General features: G+C 39.7%; 2 protein-coding genes across 3 annotated transcripts; both read left to right on the top strand.

Moving 5' to 3' along the window:
• The first annotated feature begins 233 nt into the window (after positions 1–233).
• Positions 234–23,705, top strand: Larp (La related protein). Of its 2 annotated transcripts, none has more exons than XM_071702621.1 (17): positions 234–2,536; positions 11,591–11,664; positions 12,211–12,261; positions 12,675–12,843; positions 13,012–13,113; positions 13,231–13,403; positions 13,616–13,734; positions 13,815–14,013; positions 14,339–14,869; positions 14,961–15,112; positions 15,347–15,569; positions 15,654–15,833; positions 15,904–16,154; positions 16,589–16,740; positions 16,943–17,197; positions 17,490–17,623; positions 17,738–23,705. In XM_071702621.1, exons 1-17 carry the CDS (start codon positions 1,354–1,356, stop codon positions 18,146–18,148), a joined length of 4,359 nt encoding a protein of 1,452 aa, XP_071558722.1. In that variant the 5' UTR covers positions 234–1,353; the 3' UTR covers positions 18,149–23,705. The 2 variants fall into 2 exon arrangements, with proteins under 2 accessions (XP_071558722.1, XP_071558721.1); XM_071702620.1 differs by having other exon boundaries at positions 12,648–12,843.
• Positions 18,249–26,928, top strand: Rad17 (Rad17 checkpoint clamp loader component). Its single transcript, XM_071702639.1, has 10 exons — positions 18,249–18,349; positions 24,476–24,611; positions 24,813–25,206; positions 25,285–25,441; positions 25,526–25,648; positions 25,729–25,907; positions 25,969–26,058; positions 26,141–26,331; positions 26,410–26,528; positions 26,609–26,928. The coding sequence occupies exons 2-10, from the start codon at positions 24,597–24,599 to the stop codon at positions 26,730–26,732; spliced, it is 1,392 nt and encodes a 463-aa protein (XP_071558740.1). The 5' UTR covers positions 18,249–18,349; positions 24,476–24,596; the 3' UTR covers positions 26,733–26,928.
• Positions 26,929–26,986: the final 58 nt, after the last annotated feature.

The raw sequence follows: 26,986 nt of genomic DNA, 5'->3' as shown, positions 1-26,986 counted from the left end.
GCTATCGTCGAGCGCTCGAGAAAGTTCTTCAAAAAAAAAAAAAAAGCTTCCGCGCTCCAATTTCCGTTTTTCCGGAAAAGCGAGGGACACGATTGGCCCGGGGCGGCGATCGGCGTGGTCTTTTCCACGTGGACGGGCACGCTCGACGCGTTTTCGAAATTCGAAAACGCGCCGGCGGAAGCGTGGCGCGCCACCTGGCGTCCGGTCGGCGTGATCGATCAAACCGGAAGCCGGTCGGCCCGCTCGTGTTCAGAGGCCTCGCCAGCGTTGACCACATGTGTCTCGCGTATCGTTTTCCCGTGGAAAGATCTCCGCCGAAAATGCGTCGCGTTTACGTAATCCGCGGTAACGCGATGCCACGCCGGTACTGGTAGGCACGCGGGCAACGGTGCGGGAAGAGTTGGCGCGATCGTGGTGTCGGGGTAAGTGCTGTCGCGCAGTTAACGCGGGGCCGCGAGCCGAGAAGTGGAGAAAAAAAGTCTCCCCTCGCCGAGAGAGGAGAGACACGCGAGAGACCGACCTGCGCGGGGGTTGCGCGCAAGTTCCTCGCGAGAGGCGCGTATGGTGGCACGTTCCGGGGTGCCCTCCGACGACCGTCCGCGGGCTCGTGAGTAGAGCCCCCTTTTCTCCCCCATCCCCCCGCGTGATCCGTGATCCGCGGCGCCGTTCAGACCGCACCGCATCCGCGCGCGCGAGGATACGCATAAGCCGGGCCGGGCGGACTCGCGGCGGCGGCGGCGGTGGTTCACGCCGAAAGCGCCGAGTCACAACGCGCGCACGCTTCGTCCTAACCCGCACCCGGGGGGAGCACGAGGTTGTTGCGGCGTCACCGGCGACCTCGCGCGCGATCGTCGCGACGACCGGGCGACGTGGGTGCCGCCGCGCATCGGCACGTAGGTGTTACATCTGCTTTGTCCGCGTACCGCGTGCGCCACGCGCGTCCTTGTCGGGGAACGGAAGACTGCCTCCCCCTCGCTCGGGTGACGTGTGCCGGGTCGCGGAAGCGGACCCCCGTCGCGCTTTCTTCGCCGCCGAGACTGCCGAGAGTCCGAGAGACGGAATTTCCCTCTTCAGCATGAAGAGGAGCATGTGAGGTGCGAGGACGCGCGCTAGGTTAGTTTCGCCCCCCGTCCCGTGAATCGTCCGCGAGTCGATCCTCGTCGGCGAGCGCCCGCTACCCCTTCCCTCCCAGCTGAGAGGATCGCCGAGTGCCGCTCGAGGGAGCTTCCGCGAGAAGCGGCATCGAGGAATTCGTGGACCGCGCGGCGTGGTACGCCCGACCTCGTGCACGGGTCCCTCGGCGAACCTCGTGTTTTTGTCCCCCGCCGTTTGTACGACGTCGTGCGCCGCAAGATGGCGGCGAAGCTTGCCAGCCAAGGTGGCGCTCGGAGCGGCGAGCGGCAGGAGGCGGGGCCCTGCCAGTCCTACGCCAGTGTGCTGAATCCGAAAGGTGCCTCGCAAAGTCGGGCGAGCTCGTTCAAGAGCAACAACAAGGAGAACATAGACGATCAAGTGACAGTGTCGCAGCAGCAACTCCAGCAGCAACAGCTGCAGCAAAACTCGCAGCAGCACCAGCAACAGCAGCATCAGCATCAGCATCAGACGACGACAAATGCCAAGGACAGAATAGTGCCGGGCGTGAAGGGCGGTAAGTCCTATCAGAGATTCACTCGGTGTCCGCAACCTGTCGCGGAGAAGCGCGATCGCCACGGGAGCCCGTCGAGCATGCCGGTCGCGCACGTCGACGTCGTTCGCGGATCGGCGTCGGCGTCGGCGTCGGCGTCGGGATCGGTGTCGTCGCGCGAGGACGAGAACGGCGGCCAGCGCGACGCCGAGCGGCTGAACAACGGCGGCGTCGGCAACGACGGCGAGTTCCAGACGGTCGCCACGAAGGGCGCCCGGCGTAAGGAGAAGATGCGCGAGCAGTATCGCGAGAGCTCCCATCGGGAGCGTCACCGGTTACGTGAGAACAACAACCGCCATCAGCCACCACGTGGTGCTGCCAGTGGCGTCGGGGGCGGAGGCGCCGGTAGACGCGGCAGCGACGAGAGGTCGCACAGAGAGCGCGCCGACCGCAATGGCGTCCTCGACCACGGCCCGAGGGAGGCCCATCATCACAGGGACGAGCTGGGCGCAGCCGAGGCGGAGGCGCACCCGGCGTCCCAGCAACCGCACCCGCCGGTCAAGTACGTCGAGGCGCCGTTGCCCGCGGTGAACGCCTGGACGAGAAACCGAGTGACGCCGGCGCCGCAAACCGCCAAGACCCTACCCCCGCTGCAGCCGCAGCCGCAGCCGCAGCCGCAGCCGCAGCCTCAGTCGCAGCCACAGCCACAACCGCAGCCGCAGCCACAGCCACAACCGCAGCCGCAACCGCAGACGCAACCGCCCGACGTCTTAGCGGCATCCACGTGTGCTGACAAGCAGAGCGATAGAGAGAGGAGAGTGCCGCATCCACAGCAGCAGCAGCAGCCGCACTCGCAACAGCAGCAGCAACAGCAACAGAAGCAGCAACAGCATCAGCAACAAGGCGCAATCGGTGAGTTGGAGTCTCAATTCTTGTTGATAAGTTTGTCTAATTAATGTCTAATCAATTTTAGAAATATGTATTGTAAGGACAAATTATTAGAGAGATATATATGTATAATAATATTTGTCATATATTCTATATAACTGAAATTTATATATTGATCTTTTACTTGTCGATTGTATTAATTAAATTCATTTTATTTATTATCATTTTTCAGAAGAAAGTTCATTCATTAATACAGAAAAGAGAAATATAGACACAAAGGGAATTCTGTAAATTTTTTCTTTTAGTCCAAAACTGTAGGTAAGAATTTTCTTCGACCCCATGACGAGAATCTTCGAGAATGCTAAATTGTTAAGCGATTAATTTTACGCATGGCACCTGTCAACACGGAAACGCTCGTTAGGGCGTTTTGCATCGTTAGAGATGCATCACGTGCTGACCTCGGCGTTTTTTCGGCAGGGATAAACTGCGCCGTCGATAAATAAAGCTCCGGCGAACTCTACCGCGCGGCCTTGCGCTTAGCCCCGATTGCGCGAAATAAGCCTTATCGCCTTTCTTCAAACTTTCCGATATTGTTAGCTGTTACCGCGGGAGCGATAACGATTACATAATTATTAACTTGCGCGCGATCTCATTTTATTAACACGCCACTTTACGCTGAATCAGTCTCCGCTGAAATTCGAGAGGTCGTGTCGAAATATCCGATTTCACGGAATATTACCTATTATAATAGATTATAATATGCATGAGACAGTCGTAGAATGACTTCTTTCTCCTTTTTTTTCCCCCTCGCTTTTTCGACGTTCTTTTTTAATGTAAATTTTATCAGATGCTACGCTCCCTGACATTTTACCTTTCGCTACCGAGCATCTTGATAATTAATCTTTGAAGATCGTAACGCAAGCTTCATATTATTCTTGATAAGGAAGAGAAAGGTCATTTATCTGCCATTCATCAGATTAATTCGTCAGAAGCCTTCAATCTTTAATCACTTAACGAGATATTTCTAACGCGTCGAATAATAAATGTTGAAATCATCGGTATCATTTTAATTACTGTTATTTCCAGGCGAAGTTCAGGATGATATTGCGCGCGTTCGTCACGATTAGAATACTCGAAACGCGCTTAAAAACACGCTGCAAGAACGCGGAACGTTTCTGTGACAAATCCCGTACGGGAGGTCTCTGTTTTGGATGAGATATATATATATTACGAAACGAGGCGTGAAAATAGAAACGCGCGAGTGTGCGAGCGTTGAAAAATCTCGAGGAAAGACGGCAGTCTGCGAGCAAGAGCGTCGATCGAGGAAAGGATCAACGTTAAAATGTATAATCGCCGCCCGCTGTTTCCGCGTGTTATCGAACATCTTTTTACTCCGATTCAGACCGATATCTTTGCCCCCCTGGAAAAGAATTCTAGACTCGTACACACGTTTAGGAATCTAATCGCGGAAGAACTTCTACTGCACTTAATGTTAATTTAACCGGAAAATTCCTTCGTTAATAACGCATGAATCTCGTTGCCGTAATCTGTGTGCGCATATTTAATAATAATTTTACGAAACGCAGGCTCCTTATAGAGACTGCGGCTATTAAAGAGGAGAAATTCAAATGGCGTACGCCACTACTTCGGGTGTTCGATAATCGTGATAATAAAAGTGGCAGGCTCGGACCGACTGCCTTCTTATCTCCACGCTGCCGACACGTCTCAGACATACGTGGCATCGAAGTATCCATGTGGCATGGGGAGATCGACGTGTTGCTTTCAGCAATTTATTTGCATATATCGAATGATCCGATTTATTTTTCATGCGGAGCAAACCGATAAGATTTCTTCGTCAAGGAGATCCGCCTGCGTCTCCTAAAGGATATTTATCCTTGCTACAGGATATGTATACATTTTTTTAAGTGTTTCCTAATTATTGCAGAAAAGATTGAACAGGAAAAAAATTTTTCTGCGAAATAACGAGAAAATAATAAGAAAGCTATTAATTTTTGCAAGAAAAGAATTCGCAGGTTTTTTTTCACATTTACTCCAAAGTTCCTCTTCACAGAATTTTATGATTTTCCTTAATATATACGTTCAACTGCAATAAACGCGCGCGTTAACGAAAGAGATGTAGCGAGCTTCCTTTATTTCGTATTTCTCATTTTTACACATTCGCAAAGGTGTGTCCGCAACGATTTAAACGCCTCGCGAAGGCGCGACGCGACGCGGCGTCTCGTTTCAGCGAGGCTGCTCTCTCAGCATCGCTACCGAAAATATAATGTCGTGGCATTTTCGATTCGCGCGTCGACGAAACGTGCACGCTTGCTCCTCGCACGCACTTCCGGCGCGGCGCGTGAAACTCACCGAATCTACGGTACCGCAATTAATCTATTTGTTCATCCCGATCATGCGGGACGAGAGCGCGAGAGAGGGCAACGACATTGACACTCGTTTTGCGCCGCGATAGATGTCTATAGGGTATAATCATGTCTTATATCTTCTTATTAACTGCATGTAAATTAATATATTTTATTATCTTGGTAGGTTTAAAAATGTTTTTATTTGACATAAGTTTCTAATTTTTAACACTTTTTTGGAAAACATTTTTAACATTTTTAAAGTTATTGTTGAAATGTTGAACAATACTTATTATTCGTCTAAGCATTTTTTAAAATAAAAATCAGCACTGCATTTATGTTGCAATGCACAATTATCTTATACTTTTCATTGAATCTATGAAAACAGTTTTGTACAACAGATTTTTTTAAATGTAACACTTTCATATACCTACAATGAATGTCAGCTAATTTATATGTTTGTAAGAAAAGAATGCCTTTTATATATTTTTTTTATTAACATGTTGAAGAAATAATTGTAAAGGTTATAGATCAAGAGAAACACTAAAATGATTATAAGATCTTTTAATAAACTACAGAAATATTTGTAATGAATATTTATGAATATATCGTCCGTAGAAGTAAATACACTATACGAGATGTGCATCTAGTACTATATCTTGGAATAAAATATAGAATGATTCGTGAATAAACAATAAAGTAAGTATCCATCCGTAAGTTAAGTAATACTTAATTGCGTGGTTAAGAAATGCAGTTCTGAAAAGTGGAAAATCTAAACTTGATTTCCGGTCTGGTCATCTTCGCTTGATGTTACTTCATATGCTATTTATGTTTATTTTAATTGATCGATGAGACAAGTAGCAAGTTCCACCTTCAAAAATTTCATTTGATTAATTGAATCATATATTCACACATTATATATTAAATCATATATTTCTGTTTGCGTCAATTACAAGTCTTCGTATTTTTACGAAGAAATTATTTATAGCTAACTCTATATGGAGTATGAATATTGACATGATACAATACACACACACACACACACACACACATCTGTTATGTTAATTTTTGTATACTATAGATGGAGTTAAACATGAACACTTTCTCATGTATAAAAATAAACACAATTGGTTATAACAAGGGACTGAATATATTCCTTCCTTCTAATACATACATCTCATTTTTGGAAGGTGGGGCTTTACAAGCTTTGCTTTTACGCTCCACCAATAAATTATCCATTCCTTTCTAACATATACATCTAATTTTTGGAAGGTGGGGCTTTACAAGCTTTGCTTTTAAGCTCCACCAATAAATTAAAACAAACATAATTTATCATTAGGCGAAAGTGAATTGGCCGGTGGTGAACTCAGATTCTCCACTTGTCGAGTTTTTTCTTAATCACGCCATTTCGTGGTGCCTGTGGATGGACACTTTGTTGTCTCTAAATATATAACAGTTTTTTTTTTACATACAATGAATATGAGCTAATTTATATGTTTATGAGAAATGCTTTTAGTATTTTATTTTTATTAGCATTTTGAAGAAATAATTGTAAAGGTTATAAATCAGAAAGAATTAAAAGGACTATAAGATTAACTATAATGTTTTAATAAACTACATATATGCAATGAATCTTTATGAATATATCGTCCGTAGAAGTAAATACGCTATACGAGATGTGCGCGAGACATTTAATACTATATCTTGGAATAAAATATAGAATGTTTCGTGAATAAAGTATCCATCCGTAAGTTGAGTAATACGTAATTGCGTGGTTAAGAAATGCAGTCTGAAAAGTGGAAAATCTAAATTTTATTTCCGGCCTGATCATCTTCGCTCGATGTTACTTGATATATAATTCCATTTCCTGGCTTTTGTAGCTAAAGTTAAATAAAATCTCTCATACTTGATATACAATTTATGTTTATTTTAATTTATCGATGAGGCAAATAGCAAGTTCCACTTTCAAAAATTTCGTTTGATTAATTGAATATATATTTTTGTTTCTTTATGCCTAACTCCATATGGAGTATGAAGATTGACATGACACAAAACACACACACAAACACACATCTGTTACGTTAATTTTATACTATAGATGGAGTTAGGCATAAACACTTTCTCATGTATAAAAATAAACACAATTGGTTATATTAAGGGAGAGAATATCTTCCTTGTATCTCGGGTTGTGGATTTCTTTTGAAATTCTTTGGAAATATTGTATCTTTAAAGAAGTTAAATTTTTGGAAGGTGGGTCTTACCCCACCAATAAATTGAAACAAACATAACTTATCATCAGGCCGGTGAACTCGGATTCTCCATTTTTGGATTTTTTTTTAACCACAGTTTTTCGTGATGCCGATATGGATTGGTGATACATATTTGCTTATACATATTTAGATCTGTTTTTATCCGACTTTAAATTTTTCAAAGTGCGGTATATACTGCTCACCCTACCAATAAATTGTAATAAATCTAAGTTATAACATAGAATTGGCGAACGTAGGGCGAAGGACGAGACTGGAAATGGAACTCGATTTCTCTATCTTCTAGACTAAATTATTGTTTTTGATTACTTCTTATGAAGAAGAATGTTTTTATCGTTTAATAGTCACAATATATTTGTAATGTATAAAAAAGTTAAAAGTAAAATTCTCCAAGAACAAAATTTTTACGAATTATTTCATTTTTTATTTTAGATATCCATATGACGCGCTTCTTATCTAATAATCCACGTGTTCGAACGTTCGCACTTGCTCGGAGGATTAAATCGGTGCGTTACATTTCTAGAAACTTTCGATTGCATTCTACAATCAGATATCTTACTTATTTCCTCCGTGTGTGTGGAAGAGGAAAGGAGAGAGAGAGGGAGAACGCTATTTAAATAATTTCTGCCAACGACACGCTCGATCGAGCTCCGCGAAAAATAGAACGCGAAATAAATCTGCAGTTTAAGTGCATTTTCGGAATTAATGCCTCTTGATTTTCATTCCCGTCCAACATATTAGGCCGGAATTCGCTTATCGAGACGGGCATCGGTTTCCAATCTCGTGCACCTCGAAACGTAAAAACCGCGCGCGACGCGTTAATGAAAAGAGATTCGGCGCGATCGGAGAGTGATCGGACGTGTTCAGCCTTTAAACGCGCACGGCGTTTAAATGTCGGGCCTTGGTCTTGCCGCAATGGACCAGTCGCCTCACCCCCCCCCCTCCCCCTCCGCGTTCGATCCACATTAAAATATATGTCGCAGAAAGTGAGAGTCGCGAGAACGGAAACCTGTTTCGGAACGGTCGGACTGCCCCGCGCGATAATAGTTAGACCGGCAAATATCTCGCGATCGTGCGCCTCGTGCGTGCTTTTTCGAACCGCTTAGAACAGTGCCTCCCGATTTAACTTGGTCGCCGAGGCCTCCGTCGAGAGGCGGCCTCCGTCAATAGAAATTCTGCATATATCGCACAATATCCTCGTCTAGAAAGATGTAAAGAAAGATAGACCCGAGATAGGATAACGAAGAGAGGAAATGAGATTTTTTTTTTAAATCGAATCTTCGTATCTATTTTCTTTGTATTTTCTTACGTATTTCCTTTGTGTCTCTGGGGGATAGAAACCACTTCGGGCGATCCACGTTGAAGCCACCGGGACGAGGGTATTCGTGTTCTAGGCCGTCGTTTGCGGCTCTGTCGTCGTGGTTCGCTCCTTGAGAGATCAACCTGCTCTCAGTAGCTCGTCGACGTTCGAAATCGCGACTTCAGGCATCGATCACGATCACGTTGCATCGCTTACAAAGTTACTTTTACATCGAGTCCGGGCCACAAAGCGGGTTCCGTGTTCCAATTCGCACGGACCGCGGACGTTTGACTTCGTCGAAGGACGAAGAATGAGGAATCTAATCGTTAATCCTTTATAACTGTTTTAATTATTCGTTGAGAAAGGCGAGGCGCTCGCCTAACGGACCTCGGACGCTGATCTTCGCGCGGAGTATCTGTGAGGCATTGAAATGCACGGAATTTTTCGTTTGCGCGATACCACCTGTTTACTCTCATTGCTGATGCAATTGAGAGCGCAGTTTAATTAGACCCGCGCGACTTGGGCGCGACAACGGGAGCGGAACGGGTTGGATTGTTAAACCGGAGAAGACCGAGAGGTCGCGTACGAGCGATGAAGATTGACGAGAGTGAAAACGTTGCTCTTAGTGAGTCGATACCTTCGCTGTCTTCCTCATATGCAAATTAGATGTAGTTTGCGATACAAATGTGACACCGCAATGGTGTCTGAACCTTTTATAATATTTCTTAATCTCTTTAGGGATGAATGAACTATAATTCGATCGTTCCGGTTTTAGAAAATTATGATTTTGCCAAAAATTATGGGCAGTCAGAGAACTGACTCTTTTTTTTTTTAAGTTGTGATTAAAAATTAGAAAAAGTTTCTTTAGAAAGAAGCGATCAAGAATCGATCAAAATATAGCTTATTATATGAAGAAAAAAAATTAAATAAAGAAACATGATTTGAATATGTTAATATGTTGATCAACGATGAGAAAAAGGACCATAAAAATGGATAATTTTGCTTTATATGATTTGGCAACTGTATCTTTCTCTTTAAGTTAGGATAGTCTACTGAGATTTACGAAATACATCCGAACTGTAATTCATTTGATTTATTTTAATTGTTCACACTTCGTTGCGTGCAAAGCTTGTTAGTTGCGTATTCTCGTTGCTCGTGGACGCCTAAAAGCGCGTTTTTGTCTGCCATGATTGTGGTGTTATCGACTCGTTTTATCTACGACTCGACTAAATCATTAAATTTTGCACTCGTACTTTACGAGTGCATTTTTTTTTAACTTTTATCGCCGGACAAGAATTACGAATGCGAATATTGCGTATTGTTCTGTAACTTCCGGTTAGTGTTCGGCAGTATTCCGCTGACATTCAGATCACGCCGAGTCGTAGATAGAATTACGCGGCGTTATTGCACCTCGTGACACATATTATCGCATCCTAGCAAACGTAATTTCCAACGGAGACATTTAAAGTCGGTCGATAAATCGCGCGGCCGTGCCACGCGGACTATAAATATATTTTATAATCTTCGTTTAATCCTCGAACAGCGAAAGCCTTATTTTATCTTTATGTTTTACTTTAATTAAAGACAGTCTTTTAGAAGTAAACGCAATTAAAGAAATTATTGAAGGAAGAGAGTAAAAGTAGATTCGCACAAAAAAATCACAAAACAAACTTTCCGAGGTTTATTATTGAGCATAACTAATTAGTAAGCTCTCAAATAGTTTGTTTCGTCGAAAACAAGGGTTTCATCTTACGCTCGGCCTACTGGGAGAGAATGCTCCCAAATCGCATTTGAGCCGTTGTTTATTATTTCGAACGCCCACATCGTACGGGGCAATTTGCCATAATTATCCGGCTTCGGCGTTCTTTGGCATAAAGACAAAATTAAGTGTAAATATTAATCGTAAAAATAAAATCAACTACAAGTAAAGATTCAGTGTAAAATGACTGCGTGTAAAAATTGAGTGTAAAAATATAGTGTAAAAAAACCAACTTCGATTCGAGTTAAAATCGCGAAAGCTGTTGACGTTTTATTTAGATCTTTGGACCTGTACACCGAACTTACTTCAAGCCTCAAACGTGATGCGCAGAACTGCTAAAGAGAATCTAAAGTGATGACGCATAATTATATAGGTAGTATAATTACAGAACTCACACACATAAATGTAATAAAAATGCAATTCTTTGAGATAAAAAATAAATCACGAACGATAGACAATGTACGATAAGAAAGGGCGAGAGAAAAAGAAATAAAAACGAGGTCCAATTATAATTTTTGACGGATACCATATTCAATTGTGTTAAAAGCGCATTGTGTAACATTAACATACAATACGAGCTCACCTCATTATTCCCGGCGATATGGTTTACAATGTTATAACTTATAACGTATTTGCTTTCTTAATTACCGGTGTATAAATTTAATTCTTACTCTAATGACCCTGCCTCGATTACGAGTGCATTGTGGCTCCCCGAACCTATCTCTTTTGATATTTATTGCAAAATCAAATATTTCGTCCACAGCGGTAATAATCGTAATAAGACCTACAAGAAATTTCGTCAAAGGAGAGAAAGATATAATTAATTGGGCATACAGCGAGCCAAAGTGAATGGAGGAGATAAATTTTTGTATCGAAATTTTTCGTTCGGCCGCTTGCATTTACTCCGCCTCCCCACCTCCGACCCGACGTCGGATGTCGCAGATAAAAATATTCGTGAAACACGCGCGTCTGCGTGTGTGCGGTAAAGATAATCGAGGTCACGCGGTTTGGAACACAGGTTACGAAGGAGCCGATAAAGATATAATTATTCGGAGACCGCTTTCGAGGGGGAAAAAAAAGAAGATGTTCGACACGCTATCCTGAATTATTAGACCCGAATCCTGCGCGAGTTCTGTAATGCAAAATTCTTCACTGCTACCGCGAGCGCCGTCCGGTTCGCTAAAATAACTTCCGTGTATCCTTTTCATTTTTTAAATGTTGGAATAAAGATTCATTATTTATAGCCCTTTATCTATAGCCCTCGAAAATATATATTTTCGTTGCAAAATTTATGATATTAATTCATATTAGTAGAAACGTATTACGTACAATTTTATATAACTGTTGTTTTTTTTATATTTAGGTAAAAACGCTTCTTTTTATTCGCAGAAAATGGCGTTGAAAGCAGTGCCCAGCCCACAATTGTCAGAGCTCCCAAAGATAGGAGGAAATTCAATCAAAACGTACGTGATATATTTTTTGTTTTTATCTTCTCTCTTATTCATTTAGTGCGCGTGTACTTATCTAAGTCGTCTAAGAAGATAAGCAATTTTATAGCATGCACGATTATGCCGTAAGCTTAAAAGATAATTTTTTATTTTTACGATACTTTGAGAGATATATGCCATTTATAATGTAACATAAACAACTAAACGCAATTGTTTTCGAAGAAATCCACTAGAATGATAAAAATAGACATTTAGCACTTTAAGATGTCAATCGAATCTTTAAAAGAAAGGTTTTTACCAAGTCAATGATGAAATATATTTTATCGCGTATTTTTTTATTTAACAAAATGTACGTGGTATAATTTTTAATTATATTTCAATGCTTTAAGAGCTGAATTCAGAAAAAGGAAAAACAAATGTTTATATAAATATAAGTTATAATAAATTTAAAAAAAATTGAAATACTTAAAGTACTTATTTTCTGTAATGCACACGCTGCAAACATTTTAAAACATCTCAAACATTTTCTTTAACATATATATATTTGTTATATTGCGACAGGCAAGCGATTTTACGAATATTGGAGACTGGCCTACTTTAGGAACACAAGAGGTGCGTATTATTATTTAATTTTTGTTTAATAAACTGCTATTTTCAACTTTAAGTTATTACTTTAATGCACGTGCGTTCAAAAGTGTGCATATGTTAATAAGTTAATTAATTAGAATTATATCCTTGGATTTCATCCATTTTAACTGCCATAAACAATACTTCTTATTACGTAGTGAACTATGCAAAATCTAGAGCTCGCAGATGATCTACGTGCATCTGCAAGTGTAGAAATTTTGCTAGAGAAATATCGAATATTATGTCACCTCAGATAAAAATTTCTATGTCTGAGAAATGTTCATTATTTGTACACATGCGTATACCTAGGCCATCTTTTATTTCTCTTTTATGCTTTACTGCTTTTCATTTTTTATGTTTATACGGTTTAGACGATATCATCTTCTCTTTTAATACAGAGGAAAGCAACTGTGTCTCCTCCAAAACAAAATGGTGTGCTCAATGGTGAACCAAGTACTTCCAAGGCGTCCAACACTATCGAGAGCAAAGGCAAGGAGAACAAGGAGCAAATTCACTATCAAGACGATAGCGACGAGCATATGGATAACGGCGAAAAGAAAAGGAAAGGTGAGGAAGTCGGTCTGTGCATTTGGAATTCATTATGATAAGATAATTGCGTACAGATAATGTAACAAATGTCTCGTAATAACTTAACTTTCAAATGGCTTGCTTCCATTTGAAATGTAAATGAGAGGTGTTATTTTTCAATCTCCATTCCGATTACCGTTTGTACAGCGAATAAACAAAAATGGGTCCCGCTTGAGATTGACCTGGCGCAGAACCGTGGGACTATGCGATCACCGAGATTTCAAAATCATAGGGAAAGAAATGGCGAAGGTAATATTTGTATGCATAATATGATATGTGTGTATGTTGAAATTGCAATATGCTCATATCGCGATAATAGAGACAAACGAATATAAATGATAATTATGATTCTCTCGTGATAAACAGCGAACGACGGCGAGCACTGGCGTGAAAGGGACTACGATAGATCGACGGGATATAATTCACGAGGACGTGGCGGGAGAAATTACAGAGGTAGAGGAGGACGGGGCGGGCGCGGACGCGGTGGTTTTAGACACCGATACGATCAGGAGTATACGAATTATGCTACGGATGTACAGGTAATTTCCTATTGATATACGTAGCTTAAATTATTATCGCGAGTTGCAATTTGATGAAATGATGATCAAGCGGGTACTTATCTGACCACATTCTGATGGATAACAGGATAACAGGATAGTAGAACTGAAAACCTTCAAAGTTTATTCATTTGTACTTTCCACTTCTTCGCGATAGATATGGCGTAACGTTTCCTTTCTTTTCTTTTTTGCAGACCCAAAAATACGAATCTACGGATTCTGGATATATGATACCTTATATGGGAACATGCTATTTTAATAATGCAAATTACGTAGATCCTATCACATTAAAAGAATATATACGAAAGCAAATGTAAGTTTAACCTTTATATTTTTTATACCAATATAATTTGTATATTGTATTTTACATGAACTCTTCATTTTTTTGTACAGAGAGTATTACTTTTCTGAAGAAAATCTTGTGAAGGACTTCTTCCTACGTCGTAAAATGAATGCTCAAGGATATTTACCTCTCACTTTGATCGCATCTTTTCAACGTGTACAACATTTAACGATGGATATAGAACTGGTGATAAGTGCAGTTTCAGAATCTGATAAACTGGAGCTGTTACAAGAAGAAGATGGATATAAGGTATTAAAAACATATTTTAAATAAATAAAATAGCGCGTGGCGCGCGTTGTCTGACAAAATCGATTGTACATGTAGCACATATTTTCAAAAAAATCTAGCATGTTACATATGTGCTAGATAAAAAATTTGTGCTAGAACAAATAGAAGAGGATTCGCTGACACCATTAGAGCTTATTTTAAGTTCAATTAATGGGGTTTGATAGTAGACCTCTTTACATATATAATTATTACATTATAATTGTTCAAACTTTTGTGTATACGTTCCTTACGTATGTGCAATATATAATAACGAATTTTTCTAATAGTATACATTTTTATTTTTCAGATTAGAACAAGTTTCGAGCCGTCAAAATGGCCTATCTCGGATATAGCCAGTAATATTGCCTTTTCAAGTCCCTTGCTACAGCTTGTCCCATTTCAAAACGAAGTAATTCCTACCTCTGAAACTACATTTTGTCCTGTCGCGAAGCCTTTACCTACAATGCCTGCTCCCCCAGTACCTCGTGTGTTTGAATCTTACAATTCCATTTCAACAGTAAGAAGACATAGCGAATCAGAAATAAATTCTTCGTCGATAAACGAGATTCTAAATCCCAATGTGCCAGAGTTTATACCGACAACAGAAAGAACTAATGAATTTACTGCTACAAATAAAAATAATCAAACGAACAAGATCCGCGATAAAATAAAGGAAACATTGGCAATGGCAGAAATGATGAATCTTCTTCCTAATAATAATCCTATGAAGACAAAGGAAAACAATAAATCACTGGCTACTATAGATTTTACTATAGACAATTTATCAGAACGACTGAATGGAGAATCGGATTCATCAAGCGACAATACTTGGAAAGAGGTAACTGCCGTTTTATTTTTTATTGTATCAAACTACAGGAATTTGCGAAGATGAAAGTAATTTGGGATACATGGAAACGAACTATTTACAGGTGAAAAGAAGAGTCAAACATAAGAACAGATCAGAAGAGAAAGAGAAATCTGAAATCGTCAAAAATGCAGTACGAGAAGAACTGGATTTTCAATTTGATGAAGAACTCGACTCACCGCCACCAACTGGTCGACTTAATGCTTTTTCAGAATGGTCAGTTGATATTGAATCAATATTAAAATGTTTCAGGGTATTGGTCAAGTAATATGATTCAATTTAGGTCTTTATAAAAAATTTCTACTTGTTGCGGTAAACTTAAAGTCTTTATTGAAATCTTAAAAATTTTTTATAGCATGTTGAGAGAAGAGCGATTACTTGGAATATTATTTTATCTTTTAACACTTAGTAGCAGATTACTGATATTTCGATTACATATGATCGTTACAGGACCGATGATGATGACGATAACGAATTGTCAGATAAGGATATTAATAAAATATTAATATTCACACAAATCAGCCCCGCGTCATCTAGAATCCCGAAGCACGAAGGTTATGATAGAACAGGAGATTGGACTACAAGAGTAAAAATGACTCAAGAGTTAGTACAGGCTATCAACGATCAATTACATTATTTCGAGGAAGAATTACGGAGACAAAATTTTCAAAGAGTAAGATTTATAACTTTACTTTCTTAAAATTATTGTTAGAAACAAGTAGACTAAGAATATTAATGAGTTAATGTTAACACACAGTACGGCTCCTCTTCGTCTATTGGGAGCTACAAAACGGTCAATGTGGTCAGTCAGGAAGATTTTGAGAAAATGGCACCAAAAGCTCCAAGAAAAGCGAATCCGGAAGTTCCACCGCCGCCTCCTTCCGCTATAGAAGATTTTGAAATTTCGCGGTCGGCTTCGTCATTACAGGTCTTTCAGGTAACTTTTGTGAGATAAAAAATTGCTCGTAGAAAAATATCACATTTGAAGCTATGTATTCGTTCAATAGCTTCCAAGTGCAAGTCCAGATAGGAAGGATCACAGACCGGAAAAGAATCGCTGGAGCGATAAACTGTGTGCCAGAGAAGGGCGAAGAAATGCTGCGCCTCGCTTCTTCGCCGTTGTGAAAGATGGACCTTCTGTTGATGAGAGGACGCCACGGAAAAGGAAGACCCGTCACAGCAATAATCCTCCAGTGGAGCATCATATCGGCTGGATTATGGACGTTCGAGAACATCGTCCCCGAACATATTCCACAGGGTATGTGATATTAGTTTGCTATAAATTTCGCGGCTCAGACCAAAATATACTTTCGATTCCTCGGTATAAAGAAAGATTTCGTTACTGACGTGTAGAAATGTTAAAAAACGTAAAAATTAAAGTTATAAGGAAACAATTGCTAGCCTCTATGGAAATACACATAGCTTGTAAATTAAAAGTAATATGACATTATAATCTCGTAATTATATATATTTTTTCCATTAGTTTTCATTAATTTATATTAGATATCACTAATGATATTTCTACTTAATAAGAAATACGACGTGATGAATCCATTTATATATTGTCTTCTTTTCCCGACTGAAGAAATTACTTTGTAGAATGGTTTTAATCTGAATAATGATCAATGGAAAAATGAAAATTTACGTTCGCTTTGCGTATATGCTCTAAATTTGTTTTCTATTTTGTTTCAGGAGTAGCGCAGGCACAAGTCCTAACGAGGGTTACCTTGCTAGCAGTTACGGAAGTGTTCCCAGTATCTGCGAGCATCCGAGTCACGCTTTGTTGAAAGACAATGGATTTACTCAACAAGCATATCACAAATATCATTCGCGCTGCTTGAAAGGTATCAGCAATATAACGATATTTTCTTAAACCATTGATTTAAACGGTTATAAGATGATGATATTCTTTTTTTTGTCTTCTTTTCCCGACTGAGAGAAATATCTGTGCGGAGAAATGCTTTTAACTGACTATTACTTAAACAAATTGTATGATTATATTGAATCAAGAGTTTTACTTATGTATCCGTATTTGTGTCTTTTCAGAGCGCAAACGATTGGGTATCGGACAATCGCAAGAGATGAACACTCTTTTCCGTTTCTGGTCGTTTTTCTTGCGCGAAAATTTCAATCGTACTATGTACGAGGAATTTAGAACTGTAGCCAAAGAAGATGCCTGCGAAGGATACCGATACGGATTAGAGTGCCTTTTCAGATTTTATAGTTATGGCTTGGAGAAGAAATTTAGACATACGTTATATACAGATTTTCAAATGGAAACAATACAAGATTACGAAAACGGTAAAGATTAAGATTCTATTATATGCCCTTCTATTTGTCACGAAGTAGATAAATCAGCACAAAATAGGTTGTTTAGCTATGTTATCGTATGATAGTTAAACGGTAGATTTGTGCAATAGCAAATCAAGTGTTTTACTAACGTCAAAAAGATATTCTTATCCTAAGACTAGATTTTGATGAGTAATTCCACGACAAATTAGAATATAATTTGACATTAAGGCTTATATACGTAGATTATATTAATATAATGTAATATCATACTAATATTAAATCAAATTGTTTGAACCAATAGGACAGTTGTACGGATTGGAGAAATTTTGGGCGTTTTTGAAATATTACAAGAACTCTGATCAGCTTCGTGTGGATCCTAAATTGCAAGAGTACCTATCAAAATTCAAAAGTATCGAAGACTTCAGGGTAGAAGTAGTGAGTATTATTGCAAAAACAGATTCCTATTTGTCACTCTTAATTGTCTTTTTAATAGCATTTATAATAGAGCTGGTTTCTATAATACATAATATTTGTATTATTCTTTTACAGCCTCAAATATGTGAGATGCTCCAAGCTGCAAGAATACGTAATAGAAGTGTTTCTGAAAGTGCTAGAGAGGATACACTGACAAACAGAGAATGTCTACTCTCAGACGACTGTAATACACTGCCAAACGCGCAAGAGTCGCATTTATCGCAGCTTCGAACTAGGGCTGGTTCTTTTGGTTCTAAAATGTATCATTTTCGGCGACGGAATGACTCCACGTCGTCTAGCAGCCAGCGAGATCTCAGCAAGCAGCAGTCTCGAAATCAGAGGCAGAGTTCCGGTTTCTCCACGAAGCCTTCTGAGGCGAGCAAATCGCAAGTCACTGCCAGAGAACGAACTCAAGTCAGTTCCAAGTCCGAAGCGAGCAAATCCGTCACGATTAAGACAGAGGGCTCGTCTACTTCTCAAAAATGAAGTCGTGCGACGACGAGATTTCGGATAATCTTGTAAAAGTGGCAGAAACTTGAATCGCCCTCAAGACGAAGTGGCGATAGTATTTTTGGTAATACATGTTATTGGGAAGCAGTTTCGTAACCGCAAGAGTGGAAATCATACCAGGTCCTATTTGTGTGATCTTAAAAGATTATCGCTAGGGAGTATGCAAGTCTCCACAAGGTAAATTCTTGATCTAGATTTAGAACCGTGATTTAGTGTTTAAGATCGTATCTACCGATATTTAAACCCCTCGGCATGGTGGCGCGTTGCGAAAGATATTTTCACTAGCTTCTTATATTGTTTGCGCTGTTTAAATACGTTACGAGATACAACTAAAGACAGAAAAACGATGAGAATGCGTGTGTGTACATGGAGCAAATAATGATGGGAATGTATATATCCTAGTTCTTTCAGTCAACGCTTTTATTTCATATATCTTAACGTGTATGCAATAGCAACGACTCGAACAGATGAACAGTATCGTACATGTGCGGGAAACGTGCCGTAAGATACTGTTTGCTCAAGCGAATTTGTTTGATGTACAAAAAGATGAAATGCTACCTTCATTCAAAAGACAGCATAAAGACTAAATAATGTATTTAACGAATAAGCGCCTAAATATTACATTACATTTGACTACTGTATTATGTAAATTCAGAGACTAATCGTATAATTCGTAAACACTTAGTTGTGTAGACATATATCTATGTAACTGATATTGAATTTATACCGTCTTTTCTGATTATCGAAGTCACTTGCTCCAACTTTTCCGCGAATATTTGACATCTTTTATTGGAAGAGGCGCTCTTTTTGTTTTTCTTTTTTTTAGCAGAATTTTTCTTTTTATAGGAGACAATTACACACGTCCTTTATATCATTGAAATATACCAAGAATTTACTTGGCCTCGAAATGGTAGCAGTTAATTGTTACATTCTGAGCTTCTATTTTAAGACTCAACGTAATCGTGGCGTACTTCCATGTAATAAACATAATATCTATATATTATATAAGTATCTATATAATATATACATATATATGAACTTTGCCATATATATTTTTCATAAAATGTAGATCACAGAACATCCATGTGAACATGACACAGATCTTACAGAAAAGTTAACGTTGTTACATTGATCTCCGTGAATTTTTTTACACTCTTCAATTCAAAGCCATCCTTTGGAATCGAGCTTTTAGAAATCACTTAACGAATTCTTAATATGCTATTCGCACTAATCAAGTTTGCATATATTTATACGTACGCTGTCTACGCAATAATTATATATAAAAAATACATTTTGATGAAATGAAAGCGTTACGAAGATTGATTTATCGTATTTATTTCACATCATGAGAGGGAGTGATGCGCTCGTCGAGTAACTTGTAAATAGAAAAAAAAATCGATACGCACTGGCCGTTTTTATCAGTCGATCAATCAAACGAATTTTGTAAATTGTATCGATGGTTGTTCTTTATTCCTTAAGAAAATCGACGATCGATCACGCTAGACGCTGTTTGTAAAATGCATATTCGAAAGGATGATGAGACGCTTTCGTGCGAACGCAGGGGACTGTTATACCGTTCGTATCCTAATGTCGTCCTGAGCATACTAGTCACGCATCGAGCCGTTACGTACTATATTACACATTGTTTACAGGATTTATACAAAAAAGAAAGAAATTAAGATTACCGCGATAACAGTTATCACGGTATGAGCAATGACGCTTGAGCGAAAGTGAACGGTGGTAGCGTTGATTAGCAAGAGAATACTAGAAAGGAAAAGATGCCTTTGTGAAACGTGAAACGGCTGTAATCTTCGTCGTTTCAAGTAGCTTCGATTATTTTTTTTTCCGTTGAATATGTTATTACGTGAAAAATCTGTATGTTTAAGTAACAGTCGTGTAACGTTACGCACGGCGGACACACTTCTGACCGCGATACCGAATGTTTTTATTCGTTCGAGCGGCACGCGTAAAAATGCCTTTCAAAAACGTCTCAGTTGCACAATATTCAACATTAGCATTTCTCGAGACCGAGTAGAAAAATGAGGGAACAGATTTTGCGTAACGTTAATCGCAATAGGCGGACGGGAATAAAACGCAAAGTCATTCGTTTCGAACGAATTGCATTTCCCCGTGTAATCTTTTGTGGATTTTTTCCCGTCTCTCTTCGTCTTCCCATTGTTATGCCAACCGAAACTTTCTTTCGCTGTTAGGCAGGGCATAATACAAAGAAAATCTGAAATTCTACGAAGACGGAATCGGGCTTCGTATAGTATCATCGATCGAGATTACAAATTAGAGTATCGATACACCTTTATGGACGACACTTAAACGTTGATAGTAATAAAGAGTTAAACGCTACAATATCACTCGTTAATTGACTTTTGATTTTGTGAATATAAATTACGACTAGAAAATTCAGTAGGACTGAACCGTAAAGAATAAAATGCGTATCACTCTTGAGAGAATAAACGTTTATTCTTAACTAACAAAAAAAAGAAGAAGAAGAAAGAGACACGCTCGTCGACACGTTGCTTCCCTGTGAGGGCACAGTGATAGCGAAAGCTGACGATGATTTTTAAAAGAGGCGACAATCGAAGGTCTCTACGTCTGTTCGAAAACAAGAGCTCGTTCGCAAAAATGAGGATTCAACGCGCGATCGCGTTGTCCAATTTGCAAGCAAAAAAGAATCAATTATCAGCGCGATGGACTCGTGTCTCGTCTGTATTGGTATATTTCGGATGTACAACGAAACTGCGCACGTTAATGTTTATCAAGTTACCACGAACCGAGAATAAACTAATAAACGCGAAGACGAGAGATAATAAAAGCGTTTTTGAGCTCGGGGTGAGAGGGAAAGAAGGGGGGGAAGAGAGAGAGAGAGAGAGAAGAATGATTGTCGAACAGACGAGGGGCAAGTTGTTAGCACAAATAATTTTCCTATCGATTTATCAGTCGCGATATAATAAATGTGTACAGACGAGTGCCAGGCGAGAGAGTGGAGATAATAAAAGTAAATCGGAACTACGTGCTCATTGATTATTGTACATATTTTCATAGTTCGATTTTTAGCGATTTAGATGTACCTTGTAGGTTTTTAAGCCAGTGACCATAGTTTTAAGCTATATAACACCTTTATATAGCGTACGGTTAAACGAGATATAAGATCTTAGTTCGATAAGTTTACAAGCTAGATGTATCGATCGGCTTACAATGTTATTACAGGCTTGTTTCTCGTGGCGTGCTTTGGCAATCGTTAAATACGGGAGGAGAATACGGGAATACGCTCCGAAGTAAAACGTCGATGTTCGATTGGAGAAAGGGAAAAAAAAGGAAGCAAAGAAATCGAGAAGTAACTCTCGGCGCCGATTTTTCTCACTGTAATTGCACCGTTTCATATCTGACGTACGTTATGCTATCACGCAACGTTGTTTCCCCCCCCCCTTTTTTTTGCAGAAGAGAGACAGAAATGTAACATAATGTACATAGTTTTTACCCAAAGTTGGTGAACAGCCACGCCACGAGATCGACCCCAAATGTAAAAAAAAGATTATTATATATACATATACATATATATGTATATATATGTATTACATATTGCATATATATATATGTATATTATAAGTTCTTATATTGTTACTTATATACCGCTAATAAATCTTAATTTTACATTTAAGGCTTATGATAAAGAAAGTGGGTGGGGTTATTGGTTTTTGATTTTAACTTTAAGAAAATGTATAAAAAAAAATATTTCATATAAAGATTATACACTGCTAGATCGCAAGAGATGATTATGTTTACGTACCAGTGTGGAGATGTGGTGCGTTTTGAGGAGGGACCGTATTATAGTAATTTTTCAAATCATCGGTTCGTTTTTCACTAAACTTATCTTTCCTATCTTTATTAACGTTCTTGATCACGGATTCAGATCTGTCGCTTCAATTCTGTGTCTCTTTAATCTTTTTTTCCCTTTTTTTTTTTTGTCTTTTTCGTATCGTTACATAGAGTCTTTCAACGATTTGAATAAACTCGCACTTAACGTTACGTTTCGCCGAACGAAATAATCGATTAAGACGCCCTTTCTCGAATAACATATAGCTCTATAAATAGAATTATATTTTATAACGTTACCATTTTTGTAATAGTGCCATTTTTTTTTATATACCTTGATATGTAGCTCTCGTTTTTTTTTTTTTTTTTTAATTAGCGACACGTCGGCGAAAAAGAGAAAGCAAATTAAAGCGTCGACTTTGGAAGAGGCAGAATTTGTTAGCGAGATCCCTCCTTGAACGAGCACAGGAATGTGAGTGATTTTTACTGAGAGGCATCCTCGGCGGTGAGAAGAGACGAGCGCAAAATTACATTTTACACAGAGACGAATCCGCGCGTTTTTTGCCCTCGATCAATCGTCAATCGCGATCCGATCTCAAGAGATAACGTTACTTATGTTACGCAATATGTTACCCACGATATGTTAATATCTATCGCTAATGTGTCATTTCTCACTTTATCTCGGTGTCCGTTTCGTACGAGGTACAGGGAAATCCTGCTTGTACCGTTCACCTCATTAACTTTTTTTCTACCTTACGTGTGCAGTCATTAATTTTATTGTAATTGAATCGGCGTTAACCAACGAGATCGGCGTTGCGTTTGTGCGAAATTATTCTATACGAAGTCTAGTCGCTTTAGCCGATTGCTCTAGCCCCGGTATCTCTCGTTGGGAATTTAAACGAGACCCCTGGCTTCGCCCGGGGACAGTACCGAACTCGGAAAGGGCGTAACTTCCTTTTCGGGCCGCATTTTCGTTCCGCGTACAATAGTGCCTTCGAGAAGAACTTGAACTTCCGGACTGTTATAAAAAGTCGCAGTTACTCATGCATTTCCAGATGGTGCACAATAAAAAGGAAGAAAATAGAGGAGGGGGGGGGGAGGAAATTAAAAGAATAATAGCGCCGCGAATTTAAGGTAGGATAACGTTTTAGAGGATCGCTAGGGAGAACTCTCGTAGCAACCAAGGGTCGGTCCTCGGGAAGTGCGAGGCCGCCTAAAGATAAGGATGAAACTATCAAGTCCAAGCCTTTCGTTGAAGATACGATGCCACATATTTTTTCAAATTCCGACACGGAGCCGCCTGGATCGGCAGGAGATCCTCTGGGGGGGGGAGGGGGGAGGGGGGGGAGAGGCGAGAAGACAACCCCAGGTCGACCATGGTCCACGTGGCTTCGCGGGACACATTAAGCGCGCATCGCGCGACGACTGTAAATAAAGAAAAAATAATAAAAAGGATACTTATATATAGATATACACGTACGCTTATACACACAAAGTAAATTACAGACGAACGCCGGCTTAGGGATTCGGGAAGAGAATGAAGAGATTATAAATCCGTACGCAAAGGGCCCCTCCTCGAGAGGAGGGGCCCCGAGTGATAATGTATTGTATGACGCGTGTAGGGATGGCTTATGCGAGTGTGGGCGCGTAGTCGACAGTTGTAACGTTTGTGAATACATAAAATAAAACGACCAAAAAAACCGAAGATTTATGGAGTCCTTCGTACCGTACCCTATACCTCCCATCCTCGGAGGATGATATCCTAGACAGCTCTTGACTGTTCGCTATTTTTATTAATAATTATTTCATTATTAATTATTATTTATGGTGAAACTGAATTTTGAAGACCACATCCTGTCTCCTCGAAGACGAACAACTGTGTATTGCCGTCTCTCTTATAATATCAACACATTTCATATATAGGTAAATATTGTATATCGTTTTTCTGTCCTTTCTTTATCCACGAAGTAAGTTTGTCTTACTTCTGTAACGTGTTAGTTTCATATTTAATTTATTTGTGGTAGTAGTTGATATATTTACCGTTATTGAAGTTGATGAAATGTATAATTGCTATAATATTTTCGAACTTGCGTAATGAAGACGTATTCTTTTTTACGTGTAAATTTATATTTAAGATACGTTCTGTTAGATTGGAGCATTGTAACTGAAGTAACATTTAAAATATTAAAATAACATCCAAAAAAATGTTCCTAATATAAAATATAAAAATATAAAAATTTTGTTGTAAATGATTTCGCTTGTTAAATTAATCGTCGATTAAGTTAATCGGAATTTGGTCGAGTATTCCCCTTATATTCCAAGGAGAAGATACTATATGCAAAAATCTTTAAAAAACTTTGATGAGATTTCAATAACAGAAAATTAAACGTTTTAATTTATAACGTCTCTAATTGTTCGTATTTGAAAAAAAAAAGAAACTGTAAAGCTACTATTTCTATTTCTTGCTACCTACAGAGATATACTCAAAGTCTTCAAACGCTGAAGCAAGAATGGGACGCGAGGCAGACGCGAGGCGATCTTTCAAACTCGTTAGAGCATGAAAAGATGTGATTATAATTAATTTATATAAAGAACCATGGTTGAGTTAAAGGTAAGTATCGTAGCATCAAAAATATTCAGACAATTATTATTATGTCACGTTATGTGAATGAAATTCGAGTAATCTTGCCCTAACCTAAACGTTATATTTTGTTTTATTAATTAGTCACATTTTTTCACGTCGTGTTTAAAATACAAAAGCATTTTCTTTCTGACTGTTCACTCGAGTGGCTCACGAACTCTTTCTTCGCAGAGAAGCAACACTTGGTGCGTTCCATCATTTGACTGCGAGCCTGTAAACAAGCCTCTGCTGAAGCGTACCAGTAACGCGGATTTAGACAAGACTCTTTTCGACAGATCATTTACGCAGAGTAATTTCAAGAAAAGAAAGAATGAAACCAGCTTGTCGAAGCTGCTTCAGGCATGCGAGCCGCAGAGGCCCTCCGAACTGGCGATCAGCAGGCAGAAACAGAACGAGATCCGTAATTGGCTTCAGTGCAAGGCGTTAAAGGGACAGCCTTCCATGCTGATCCTTTCCGGCCCTTCTGGCTGCGGCAAGACTGCAGCTATGAAATTGCTCGCCAAGGAAAACGGTTTCGATGTCATGGAATGGATCACGCCGGTCGATCCGGCTGAAGATGAGAATAGTAACAAAATCACCGTTTCCAAATTTAGGCTATTTCCTAATATATATAGCTTGATTCTTAATTTCTAATTATTTTCAGAACGCATAATGCGGCAAGGAGACAGATTCGAGGATCACCTGATACGTGCGACGCGTTATCACTCAGTATTGAGCGACTGTTCCAAACAATTGCTCCTCGTTAAGGACATCCCGAATGTCTATCACGAGGATTGCAAAGGCTTCTTCACGCTCCTGGAGTGAGTAACGTTACCGCTTTATAATCGTTTAGGTCCTGTCCAGATCATCGCGATATTTTTCTTTACACAAATATCTCTCTCTAGAAAATATTTCCAAATAGGAAGAGAACCTGTGATATTCGTCTGCACGGAGACCGGAAATTCGAGACTGTTGCACACATTATTTTCACCTGACACAAGGGAGAAGCTCGGTATTGATCTCATCAAGTGAGTCGATCGTAATTCCAGATAAAGACTAACAATAAGTATTGATTCTCAATTTTAAACGTAATTTATTCGTTGTACAGTATATACGCTGCCACTCCCACCGCAATGAAGAACGTGTTGAAACGAGTGTCCGGCACATTGAACTCCATCGCCGGCGACATGCTGCACGTCTCTCAGCGACACATCGACGAGATACTGTCCAACAACATCGGCGACGCGCGCAGCGCCGTTCTAAATCTAATTTTCATCTCTCTCAGAGGTATGCATTGATAATAATCGAACCAGTAAGCACGAGTCTGCATTGTTCCTATAATGATTAGTGCCCGAGCAACGGCTGAAGAGCGAGTGCGGGGTACGAGAGGAAACCTTGGGTCTGCTACACGGCATCGGAAGAGTCACGTATCCGAGAAGTAATTGGATTTCCCTTCTGTATCTACCGAATTCATTTCATGAATTAATCGCTGAATTAATCGATTTATATTTATATTTTAGAAGAGCCGCACGGCGACTCCTGCAAGTTCGTACACGATCCCGAGGAAATAGCGGCGTTCTTCCAGTCGCAGTCGGTGGTGTTCGTCCAATTCCTCCAGGAAAATTATCTGAATACTATAAGAACCATAGAGGAAGCCGCGATAGCGTCTGATATATTGAGCCTGGCTGATGTTCTAAATTCTGAATGGCGTGTAAGTCAGATTAAAACGTTACTTTTGTCTACGTAAAATTTATTATTATTATTATTAATGTATTCCATATTACGGCAGGATCGCAATTTGAGCAAAGTTGCATTGTCGTACAGCATCCGTGGCTTGATGCTGACGAACGAGAAGCCTGTAACTGGCTGGAACCCAGTGAGAAAACCGCGGGATGATCACAGTAACATGCAAGCATCAGAATATATTAATTTTTTTATTATATTCCATTGCGCCGACTGTGTATTTTATATTTCATGTCTATTTGCAGACGAAGGTGTTTGGTGACGGCAGAAACGCGCTGTTACGAAGTTATAATTAAATCGACTCCGAAGGAGAAGACTGAAACATTGGATAAAGAGGACAATGAGGAGACGATTATCGAAGAAGATTAGAGCGCACGTTGAATTAAGTTTCCCCTTCCCTTTAATAATTTTATTATAAAATGAGAATAATTGGAAACACTTTGCTTATAATGGAAATTTTAAGTTAACTTATTTCTTTTTTATTTTTATCGCGTCAATTAAATTTAAGTGCGAAAGGTACAGTGTAATTTAGTAATAAAGAACAAAACTTCAATTTGCAACTGAACCTTCGGTACTTTTCGCCTCTTTTCCTTTTCTCTCTCCAGTCTCTCCTATGTCGAATT

Source organism: Temnothorax nylanderi, unplaced genomic scaffold, assembly GCF_030848795.1.
Source record: "Temnothorax nylanderi isolate EJ_2023f unplaced genomic scaffold, tnyl_v1.0 TNYL_tig0031_pilon, whole genome shotgun sequence".
Lineage (NCBI taxonomy): Eukaryota > Metazoa > Arthropoda > Insecta > Hymenoptera > Formicidae > Temnothorax > Temnothorax nylanderi.
This window is presented reverse-complemented; position numbering and strand designations above follow the sequence as displayed.